Source organism: Juglans regia, chromosome 4 (genome assembly GCF_001411555.2).
Source record: "Juglans regia cultivar Chandler chromosome 4, Walnut 2.0, whole genome shotgun sequence".
NCBI classification, from domain to species: domain Eukaryota; kingdom Viridiplantae; phylum Streptophyta; class Magnoliopsida; order Fagales; family Juglandaceae; genus Juglans; species Juglans regia.
In genome coordinates, this window is record NC_049904.1 from 34,062,765 (window position 1) to 34,075,767 (window position 13,003).

Here is a 13,003-nt window from a genome sequence, read left to right on the forward strand (position 1 = left end):
ATAGATATATGGTGAAAAGAATGGTATTTTAGTCAGAGTAATTTTCCGAATTATTAATTCTAGAGGGGAATTTGGATAAGGTGTGTTTCGGTATTATAGATTGGCTGTTCTTAATTAATTTGGTGTCTGCTGTTTGGTCACTTCATAAATCTCATGTGTTTGTTTTTTTCTTTATTTCCTTTTAGTAAAACAGTATTTTTTTATTTTATTTTTTTGACCTTTTAGTATATTTAGTATTTCTTTCCTTCAAATGGGATTTGATATAAAAGCTGGCATTAGAACCACCTTGTCTTTTAAAAACAAATAAGACGCACGTGATTAGGGCCCAAAATTAAGTTGAATTTGGGCTCAGATTAGACGCTTAGGATTATGTTATATTTTTTTATTATAAATTAAATCTAATATATCTTATTGGTCATTTATAATTTTTTTTTTCTCAATTGTCCTAATAATTTAGTATTTAAGAAAAAGAAAAGTAAAAGTTTTTTTTTAATAAAAGAGACGGTTCCTGGGCCTCCAGAATTACAGCCCATCCGGCCATTCATCTGTGTTGGATATTAGTCATCGGCCCAAATTGGGGGGAAAAACCAATTCCTAGGGCAATTATCCGGAAGCCCAAAAGTGATATTTATCATCTGATCAGTACTCTAGTCTCGTTCTTCACAGTTCAACAATGGAAAGAAAAGATTAATATCGCATAGCACATACATACACTTACTAATTTCTGGCAATAGTAGGAAAAAATTATTATAATTTGTTATAACGTTCCGGTCCTGGAGGTCTAGAGAATTAGTTTCTATTACCAAAAATCATCTCCAAACCATAAAGATATAAGCTACAAATTCTCAATAACATATAAATCTCATTGTTTTGAACCAACTACTCCAAAATAATGAACTAGTAACACCACCAAGTCTTAACAGAAACGTCAACCTCTTAACATACACCACATTATCATAGCACGAAAAATTTACTGAATAACATTCTCCAATCACTATGGCATCATTTTTGTGCTTAATCCACTATACTTAAATAATTTTGCTCATACTCCCTAATTTTGATTCTCAACTTAAACATTCAAATTATCTGAAAAATATTGTAGAGATAAGAAGTGAGTTATCAATAACTCAATAAGCAGAAAACATATACTAATATGTAAACATGAGTCTTTTCACATAATTCAAAATGCAGAATAAAACATTTTCCCTTCAAAATGCAAATCCAAAACATGTTATCAGAAAATCAAAGCGACAATTCTAAATGTTCACATTCAAAAATCATTGGGCATAACATAACTAAGCATCATCATCTTATCATATCATTAAGCTCTATGGTAGAGTTGTATTATTCCCAGTGGCCAAACCAAACAATATCACAATGTGAATTTTTCCATTATTCATTCTCGAAGTCCTGAGTGTGTACAAAGGAAAAATCATTCTGAAAAACTACTTTGTTTTCAAAGTGGGTGCACTCATAAATAGAAACATTGGTGCCGACTATATAACAGAATAATCGGATCAAAACAAAAAAAGAATCAAATACAGAATTAGAATTTCATGCCAAAGGTTTTTAGATGCAAAATCATATCAAAATAGAGTACTGAACAAAATCATATCATCTTCACCTTTCAAAACAAATTCAGAGCATATTCACATATTCAAAACATATTCAATGCATCTCCACAAAACATGCACAAATTTTCAGAATTCATATTCGCTCCTTTTGCACCGTTTAGAAACATAATGATAAATTTTTTGCTCATGTCCACACCAGTCAGGACAAAAGATATTTTCTCTTTTATACAAATTCCATAAGTAATGCAGAAAACATAACTGAGGTTGATTTCACATTTCTTTTCAAAACATAACATGCATATTTTTTTCATAAATCAACATCAGTTCATTTTCTTTTTATGCAAAATCTAGCATAGGAACCCGTGTACCTGAACTTTTTAATTTCTTTGAAGTTTCTCATCACAGTGGCAAGCAAATATCAATCGTCACCTATAAATAGGCATGTAACTTGCATCAATTTCCAATCGCGCATGACTCTTTCATTAAGCACATATGATACTCACCAAATAATGCTTCAAAGTATAAAAGCATGTTTTAATGCAAAGAGAGCTTCCAAGGTCATCTCTACATGGACAAATTTATCAACGCAATCAATCAAACAAAAGTTCAAATGGAAAGTAGTAGAAAAAGAATATATATTTATACAGAGTTTTCTTTATTGAGTGAATTTAGGGTTATTTACTGAGAAAATAGTATAGATTATGTGCATTGAGTTTATACAAAATGTAGGACAAACTTGTGGTTTGTCATCAAAAGTGAGGGATTGTAATTACTCTAGAAACATTAATTCCAATTAACATGAAAAACCTAGATTTGCAACTTTTAATTACTAGAAAGTGGGTTGCTAAACAAAGCAAATAACACTAAAAATAGTTTTTAAAGCTTAAAAATCGACACTGTAATTGCTAAGAAAATAAACACTAGAGGTACAAGGTTAGGGTTTCCTCGACCATCGATTGTTAATTACTCTATGGTGGTTCTCGATTTGGTTGCTGGTGATTCAATCGATGCCTTGCAGTTTACGGAGGTACAAGGGGGTCGTGGGCATGCTAGGTCCTCAGTTGGACGTGGGTTTTCCGCAGTGCACTTTCCTTAAGGTGTTGATCATGAGTGGTCGGCTGTCTCATGGTGCAGTGGCTTGGGTTTGCTTAGAGTCTGTTATTTCGTACTATAGGGGTGGTCGGATATGGAAACTTGAGGGGCAGCAAGACTAATTTAATATGTGAGAGTGAGAGAGAGAGAGAGGGAGAGCGGTTGTTGAGAGAAATAAGGAAGTGGGTAACGGAAAGAAAAATTGTCGAGGAAAATAAGAGGGAGAGGAAACCGTTGGGGGGTGGGGAAGAGGAGAGGAAGAAAAAATAAAAATAAACTCACTTATAAAAAACGGCACCATTTTCCGCTATTGGGCTTCTCTATGGGCTTGGGCCAAGATTGGGACTGGATGTTACATTTGTAATATTCTTGAGTCTTGATGTTGAAAATAAAAAAGGAAAATAGAAAAAAAAAATTACAATATTTTTCTGTTGAAGTTTCACTTAGGTTGATCAATCCATAAGATCATCTCTTTTAACCTAAGAAGAACAGTATCCGAAACTTCTAAATCAATTTATTGTACATTGATTCCAGTTTAACATTGCATTTACGTAGCTCTGAAAGAACAACAACAAAAAAAATGTTAAAAGAGAAATTATATTTACAATTTTAAAATGCGAACTGTATCTAACATTAGTGAATACTAAAATAAGATGCCACCAGCTCTTCATTATTGCGCACATTAATTCGTTTTGCTTTGGGTAATCTAGCTAATTAGATCTGCTCTTCCAGAATATTATTGTTTTGGAGTAGTACTACTGTAATTACTGCAGTTCTGACTATGCTGTCCTAGGGCATCACTCGGATAGAATCTAAGATTCTTAGTCTTACTCTAATTGGAAACTCAACAATGCTAAACTTACTGTAATAGTATTTGGGAAAAAAAAAAAAAAACTCGACAAACGATATTGGAGAGGGAGGAAGAAAGAAAAAGAAAAGCAGACTAAAGAAGTAAGGGGAATGAGACATGGTGCGTGGTGCAGTGAGAAATGTCACGTGAGGTCCAGCGTAGGATATACAGAAAAAGTACTTGGGCTTCTACTTATAGCAAATCCACCTTCTTCCCTCTAACCAGTGTTGGAACTGAATCTGATCTTTTGCTCTGAAATGACCTCTGAGCACTAGCACTCATCGATCGGGGCATTTGATCTGATGGTGGAGTTCCTTTATGCCCGAACCCCCTGAAAGAATTTTCCAAAATGGTCATTTCTTTTGTGTGTACATGTAATCTAGGGAAGTTCTGTTGCTTCTATTCAACAATTTCTCCCTTTGTATAACCTTAAATGCAAAAGATGATTTTCCTTTAATGGCTATGTCTATGAATACTGTTCATTATATAATAATTCCTGCTTTATGTTTTGAAAATAAAGAGTAGATCAATGCATGACAACTTGAAAAGCGATCGAGGACCCACATGCAAAATAACATGACCAAGCTGCTGTGTGGTGCTAAGGCAACACGAGACTATCATTCTTACGATGACTGCATATATATTATGACGCCTCGTGACTTAGCTTGTTCATCCACTGCTAGCTGGTCGTTACATGCACTTCGTATTAACTATCATCAAATAACTACGTACATATTATAAGATGAAATTATATTAATGGTGATCATACATGACAGTACGTCATGGTAACATTTTTCGAATTATTTATATTGTTTTTGTGGCTTCACCCAAAAACAAATCCACGAATTGAAGGAAAACTCATTAGTTAGGAATATAATTTTGCTACAAATCAATAACTGTTCACATCATACATCTCACACCCATAACTTTTCATAGGATATAGAAATATTTTTTATAGAGTATATGAGTATTTTTCGTTAAATCTGAGAGTGTGAGATAATATTTTTCTCTACAATATAGCCAATCAAGAACCAATTCCTAGGGACCCATTTTTAGGGGGAGGAGGGCCAGGTTTCGCATGCTAGTAGAGTTTATAGATATGCCACATGAGGGAGAGAGAGACAGTAGTCAGTACTCTAGCTAGCAATCTCTTTTAGAGATATATGTCCGTATATCTTTCGGTGTTTATTGGAGTTAAATTTGAAGTGATTTGCAGGATACTTCAAAGTACTATAAATATGGTGCTTCTTCTTCTATGCCCAATCACAAGTTCCTAAGTTATCTTAATCCTATCAGCTCTTAGATCAGTGCTACTCTTCGATCCCTTTCTCCCCACTTTCAATGGCAAGAATGTCAGAACCTCTCATTGTTGGGAGAGTGATAGGAGATGTGCTTGATTCTTTCACGCCAAGCATAAAAATGACTATCACTTACAACACCAAGCAAGTCTGCAACGGGCATGAGCTCTATCCTTCAACAGTAACCACCAAACCTAGGGTTGAGATTCAAGGAGGCGACATGAGATCTTTTTTCACACTGGTATATTAATGTTGGAATCCCCTCTTTCCTTTTCATTTGATCTCTTCTATTATTGTTGCTCTATATATCTATAATCGAAATCCTCTAGATTTTATTTGCACCTTGCATGTGTTCTTTTTTATTGCAGGTCATGACAGACCCAGATGTTCCCGGCCCTAGTGATCCTTATCTAAGGGAGCACCTGCACTGGTAACCCATAACCCTTGCCCAACAAAAAACATTAATTTGATTACAAATAGAAATGATTATATTTCACATGGATGGTTGTTCAAGAAGTAGAGATTCTTTCTGTTATGTGATATTTGAGAATGAGGTCCGGGATATATCTATAAATATATATATATGGATGTATGTATGTATGTATGTATGTATAATTCCTTAATACGTACGCAATCTGGGGCTGCTTGTAACTAGCTAGCACTACTAATCAAGAATTATCAGATGCTGTACTATAATATTAGCACATCTTATAAGGGAAAACTGCAGATTGACTTCGTCGCACAAGCGCACACATTTGTTTATATATGATCTTTCTGTTTTTTACTTATTAAAAAAAAAAAATATGATCTTTGTGTTCATCGTGTGTGTTTGTGTCCTGCGTTAACTGTTGTAACCTAGTATATATGCTCAATAATTAAGATTAATAATTTTAAGAAAACTAATACCCATGGAAAGAGATCAAATTAAGCGTTTGGAATATACACACACCCATGCAAATCTCAATAAGCTAAAATAGGAGGGGGCCGGAGCGCTAGCTAGCTAACAGTTTGAATAACATGATCTGCAGGGTTGTCACAGACATTCCAGGCACAACAGATGCCACATTTGGTATGTTCATTTTCTTCCAAATCAAGAAAAGAGAGTTAATCAGAGATAGTTACTGATCTATAATAGTTCCTGATCTTTTTTGTCCGTTCTGTATAATACAGGAAGGGAGGTGGTGAGCTATGAGATTCCAAGGCCTAACATAGGGATCCACAGGTATGTGTTTGTTCTGTTCAAGCAGAAACGCAGGCAATCAGTAAACCCACCTTCTTCAAGTGATCACTTCAGCACCCGAAGTTTCGCAGCGGAAAATGATCTCGACCTCCCAGTTGCTGCTGTTTACTTCAATGCACAGAGAGAAACAGCCGCAAGAAGACGCTAATTAGTTAAGTGAAAGCCCAAAAACTCCATGTCAGTGAATAAAGTACTGGAGTTCTCTCTCTATAGCAAGGCTTTGTTTAAGTACCATAAGATCTTCATTTTAAACCCATTCGGCATTTTGTGATCGAAAGATCAATCGCTCTCTGTTTGTGACGCTCATGTTATGATTTGGTTTCCAATTAAAAGCTTAAAAATCTGTGACCTATTAAATGTAATCGTCTCAACTTAATTATATAGTCTCATACATATCATGTATGCACTTGATCGGAAAAACCAAAGAGGGCTCTCGTATTTTCAATAGGAGAATCATACAGGCCGATCTTAAACGTACGTGGCAGCGGGTAACAACGTCACAGTACTGTGCACGTCTGTCCAAGTACCTTTTGTCTTTTGATTCGTTCCAGTTTAGGGTTTTGGGTTCGTTGAACAACACGAGTAGTTCAAGGCTGAAGAAAATTAAAGCGGACATCGGAATCACATCAAAGCTTTCATTTCCCACCTTCCTTTTCTTCCTTTCTTTCTTTTTTCTGAAATTTACAGGTCGGATACTGCGCTGCGCGCAAAGAGTTGCGTGTGGGGGACGTTTTTTGACAGCGCCATCCTTTAAAGTTTACCATATATGGGAATATAGTTAATTGCCATGAATAGAAAATTATATAAACTTTGCTGTAATGGTATATATACTCATTGGCTGGAAATGTTTCTTTCGGAATATGGATGCCCCATCACCAATCGAACTACAGTGGTTTGATTGATTAGCCATTTGCAGAGTAATTATAATGTCTAGGACATCCTTGCACCAATAATGTCAAATACCAGCACGTGATTTGCTATTGCTATATATTAAATTTGTGCAGGAATAAATAAATCCATATGTATAGAATAATAATAGTCTTCTCTACTACTATTTTTTTACTTTTTTTTATATTTAAATATTTTTTAATAATATTTAAATATAAAAAATTTGAAATGCAGTAGTAATAGGATACACTACCCATATGTATATATTGGAATTTTAGATTGGGATACTTTAATATTTATTAAAACCTTACTTGTATTTAAAATATACCTCAATTCATCTCATCTTATTATTATAATTTTTTAAAATTTTTATATAAAATATAATAAATAATTTAATTTTTAAAATTTTAAAATAATTTATTTTAATTTTTATATAAAATATAATAAATAATTTAATTTTTATTTTATTATTCATAAATTATCATAATTCTAGGCGTGGATCATCGAAAGTACGGAGAGTATTATTGGCTAGTGCTTTGCTCTGAATATTTTCATTTTTGCTGTCCTCTCTCTCTCAATATATATATATATATATATTATATTTAATTAGATATATAGGCTGCAAAAAATGTGTAGGGGCGCGAGGGAATAGCACTGTCGACAGGCCAGATCCGGAAAGATTTACGAGTAGTACTCTTCTTTGACTATATATAAAGGTGTTAACTCTTGTGCCGATTACTTTTTATAAACAAAGTGGAGTGCAGTAGATACAGTGTTTTCGTAAAAATAATTTTATAATTTAATATAATATTATATCAAATCATATCATATTAATTTATAAATTTATTTTTATATAATTTATTTATGTTTAAAATATTTATCTTTTCCTAAAATTAATCAAAAAAACATGTTAATGGTTCATTTATTTTATTTTTTAAAATACATTATTAAATTATTTTTTTTTAAATATTAACTTTTATAATATATCATATATCAATTTTTTTATTTTTTCTTCATATTATTTAAATAATATTTTTTATGTTTTTAAATATTTTCTTTCTACCAATAAATTTGTAATATCCATATTTTTTTATATATTTGTAATATATTATTATATACATGTAATATAATTTAATCTTATACACACAAAATAAAAATATTTAAACCAAATAAAAATTAAAAATAAAATCAAAATATGAAAAAATTGAATAAATAATATTTTCAAGATATTTAAAAAAAAAATAAGATAGAGGTGTTTTAAACGATGAACAATAAAAAGAATCTGTATTGAAATGCAAAAGTAAAAGTAAATGAGGAAGTAAATGAAGTATAAATAATAATAAAAAACTTGTTTGAAGGATAAACAGTATATGTAACGGATTATTGTAGTAATTTGTATTTTACATATTTTTTTACATAATTGGGTAGAATTCATTTTATAAATAATTGTTTAAATAATTTACATTTTTTGGATTATACATAAATCATTGAGAATGATCTATCTACTGATGCATGTGGCGGAACCATATAATTAAAGTTTACAATATTAGGGAAGGTTGGTATATATATATTATATATCTACAATATTAAACATATATTACATGATAGTGAGAATATTGTATCAGAGATTAAAAAAAAATCTCAGAAAACAGGTATAAATGAGATAAAATTCTCGAAACACAACAGATGCATGGAGAGATAAAAACCGAGAACCCCATGTTGGCGATGATGAAATGGCGGAACTGAGGTTCAAGCGAACCTCCTTGCAGAGGGGTTGCAGATGGTTTTGTATCTATGTTCTATGTGCTGTGTTTGCTAGCTAGGTAAAGGACAAGTACTGATCAAAGAAGGACAAACAATAATAAAAAATTAAAAAAAACTTCTAATCATATATTTTTGGTTCTTGTTTTTTTCTTCTTTAATTTTTGCGCTAGATCTATGTAATATATATATATATATATATATATGTGTGTGTGTGTGTGTGTTCTTGAATATTATAACAGCTAGTATTTATATATATATGAGCTGAGAGTGGCGAGCCGGAGTTTGCATGGTGAATAGGTTTTGGAACATGTCCAAATGGGGCTTGTGGTATTACAACTATCGACTACTAAACATGTAGGACTTGAGTCATGCTCATTGCTCGCTCTTCAGTATACGAATAAGCTGCCGGCAAATGGGTTTTTTTCATCCTACATGCAATTCTCATGGTTTGGTTTAGAGAGCAAGTCGGATCATGACAATGACTAGACAAGATCATGGCGCTGAGAGTTTATTCCATCCTTGTTTTTTTTGTCCCCGCCGGGGTCCGGCGGCGTTCTTTATAGCATCCCGGTTTACAAGAACACGTGTTTCCAATGCTCTTGAGTTTTTTTTTGTTTTTCTTTTCTTCCTCGAGGATTCTGCATTCTTTTGCTTTCTTGTTTTTGTTCTCGAGTCTCATCATGAAGAACTGAGACATGGCCACTGGCCAGTCATTCCTTCCGAGGGGCATCCTGAAGGGAGCCATTTCCTGCTAGAAGAGATCCGGGATTAATATATATAAAAAAGAATGAAAGTACTCTTGGAATCTGGGAGACAGCACTCGTACGTGTGGATTTATACGGCAGAGATCTTTTGATAGTTGTAGAAGCGCCACTATCCTCACATTTTTTATAATAAAATTTTTTTTTACTATTTATATGACTTTCACATATTATATTTTTTTAATTTTTTTTATCAAATATTTAATATATAAATAATGAATAAAAAAATTAAATTAATTTTAAAAAAATAAACTCAAAAAAAATTTTAAAAAATATTATATATGAAAGTTAAAGAGATTGATTGCTCTTTCCCTAATATATATATATTCATCGTCATCCTCCCACCTTCATGCGCCTGCCTGCCTATTTTCTATTTATGGACACCTGATGCGATTGCTCAAAAGATTTTGTGAGACAAATCGGGCCTAGCAGACCAAGTGAAAGCCCAGTATCTAAAATCAAGGTGCTAGTCCAACTTATTAAAAGTTGTAAGCCCGATTCAAAGCAAAGCCCCTATATATGTTATAAATATCCAGGAAAATAACTCAAGAAAAAACAGCGAAATGCATTAGAAGTAGAAACATTCCCTTTTGAGTTTTGTGGAACATATGAATTTCGTTTACAATGACAACAATAATATTAGCCAGCGTTAAGGCAACACGGCTACTGGCTAAGGTTATTATGTTAGGCTTTCATTTGCCTTCGGGGTACCCCAAAACTAGCCCCCATGAACGGCAACCTAAGAAGCTCACCTAAGGGCATCGGCTCCGTGATCATGACAAAGTTAGCCGTCCCTGCCAACAACAATGCGCTACACAATTTCGATACAGCCGGAACAGTGCCGGAAACATCTTTGGACACGATTGGAACAGCGCTGGAGACATCGGAGATGGGCAGGAGGCAATTGGCAAGGAGTGCATGTCCGGTGGCTGTGAAATAGCTATCCCAGTAATGCGGTGGAGGGATGCTGTCCACAGCCTCGAGATTGATCTCGAAAAGATCTTCGTCTTCCATGTCTGCTAAACCTTTAGTACGGGTATCTTGTTCTGCAGGGTCTTCAGATACGGCGGAAGCCATGATGGGTGCTTTGTTTGTGGGGTTTCATACCACTGAAAGTGTGCAGTCTCCTTGAATATATATACAGATATATATGTCCATGTTCTTTTCGGTGGTTGGGCGGTAAGTAAAACGCCATTCAAGTTTCAACAAATCTATAAGAATCCGCAGGATTTGGATGTTGGTTTCGAAGGGGGCATCATTAGCAGCTTCTCCTACAACCATCTAACGTGTTGCTGACATATTGTCAGCTTTTTCTTTCGTTAAAAAGATTTAAAAAAAAAGGAAAGAGAAATGAAAGGCCAAGAAAAACTGCTCCTCATACAACTATCATACAGACGGTAAAACATCATTAGCAGTTTTGTAGTCAATTAGTTTATTTCGTATTCATGGTAATTGACACTAATCTAGTATCCACAGATGTCAATGAAAGGAAATTCGACAGGACAGTATAAATACAAGTGGTTGATAACAGAACAATGGGGGATCTAAAGTCAAAAGAATTAGAGCTAACTACCTCAACAAAACAGAGGACTTGGAATATTTTTCTCAAATAAACAATCGAACAGCAGCAGCTAAAGTCCCAACCAACAATTCCAATAAATCCCAAATGCAGAATGACAACTCCAAGCAAATAGGTAGATAACAAAATTTAACTTTTTTGTGCCCCCACATTCCAACAACCAACTGCCCTCACCAATATCATCCTCATTCTAGTGGTTCAAACGACACAACCTTACTTCATTTTCTACCAGGCATTACTTTTGAGGACACTATTAGGACAATAAATGTTTTAACCATGAACAGATTCCACAAAAGTTTTAGACATCATACTCCCTTAAATATGATTTGATCTAGAATGAACGAAGCGTATCATCGCTACCCCTTCCTCTCCCATCCATAAAAAAAAAAAAAATGCAAATCTTCAAAACCAATGCTGGAAATGATGCAAAGAGAATAAATTGAGAATGAAACCGCATTAGAAGTAAAAGATTAAGGAACACCGTACTGATCATAAACCTATGGAGAAATCTACATCTATTAAACAAACTCTCTCCAGCTAAAAACAAGGAAAAGCATAACACAGCTTATAATTGATTCATCCATAGATGGTCTTTGGCCGTCTGGCAACCAGACAGATCATAATATCCATCACCTGGGATGAATTACTGATATACATCAAAAAGGAAAACTACATATTGACTTAATACCAGGATGCTAAAAAAAAATTCCTACACCACATTCAAAAACAAATTTTTGTGGATTTCTTGTCTGATTCAATAAACATTGCTCCGTTTTCTGTAAAACCACTCTGCACAACATCTAAAATTGTCATTTTGAATCCCCAAAAAAAACAGTGCACAAAACAGAGTGCTTTATCGCATTGGAGAGTAGAAGGCAGACTTTTCCCTTAGTTGTAGGCTTGAAAACTAGAGTAGAGAGCAGGGTAATTGAAATCGATTGTATTCCCCAACAATCAATGGTGGCAAACTATTCAACATTTACATTTCCAAATCAGCCGCTTCAAAAGCTTTTGCCATTCTTATCGACCACAAAATTCAGAAACGATTGTTTCCAAGTCAAACGGACAAGTCCAATGGAGTATGGCATAAGTATAAGAAAGATGATGAATAAGCCATCTCACATTGCTTAAAGGGAAGACTTCTTACCCATTAAATGATTCCAAGGAATTCCTACTGCAACTAATTCTTAGAGTATGGAATTCAACTGCATCTAATTCTTTGAGTATGAACCCACATGTGACTTTCTTGAGTAATTTCATCCTAACACTTTGAATATATTTCTAAAAAGATTACCACAAACATGTCTGTGTGTAGTTGGAAGCAGATGCATCTCTCTCAAATAAGCACACGACCGTTAAAGTTTATATACACACCCTCTGCACGAAGCTGCCATTTTTCAAGTCACAGATACCAATTTTTGATGTTTTCTTAAGTTGTAGGTTTGAGTTTCAGCGTATGTAGCATAAACACTTCAAGTATAAAGCCTACCGGCCCCTGGCAACTGGAAATATAGAGGTTTTTTAATAGCCACATTTGTTCACTATCATTGAAATCCTTTCAGAGAACCTGATATGAAACACAAACACCAGAATTATGCAAAAACTTTAAAGACTAACAAAAAAAATAAAAGGCCAGAAACCTAATCAACAAACAGATCCAAGATTATCCGAACAGCTCAACAATTAGGCAAAAACATTACGATCTCCATATATAGGAGCAAAACGTGTATCAGTCCACAAGACGGGGGACAATAAACAATAGATGTAAGCAGTTTCAAGACGAGGACACACTGCATGATGCGAAGAAAACAAATTCTCCAAACACAACGGATTGTAGGACAAATGTCGAGCATCTAGTTCAGCTTCACATTCTCTTTTTTCAGTGAACAATTTTAGAACCCAAATAAAGTATACCGAACAACAAAACTATGACAAAAGAGGCCAATCGCAGAGCATA

General features: G+C 33.9%; 1 protein-coding gene across 1 annotated transcript; it reads left to right on the forward strand.

Annotated features, from left to right (window-relative positions):
- The first annotated feature begins 4,737 nt into the window (after window positions 1-4,737).
- LOC108983858 (protein TERMINAL FLOWER 1-like) lies at window positions 4,738-6,395 on the forward strand. The gene is made up of 4 exons (XM_018955631.2): window positions 4,738-5,055; window positions 5,183-5,244; window positions 5,843-5,883; window positions 5,985-6,395. Exons 1-4 carry the CDS (start codon window positions 4,858-4,860, stop codon window positions 6,200-6,202), a joined length of 519 nt encoding a protein of 172 aa, XP_018811176.1. The 5' UTR covers window positions 4,738-4,857; the 3' UTR covers window positions 6,203-6,395.
- Window positions 6,396-13,003: the final 6,608 nt, after the last annotated feature.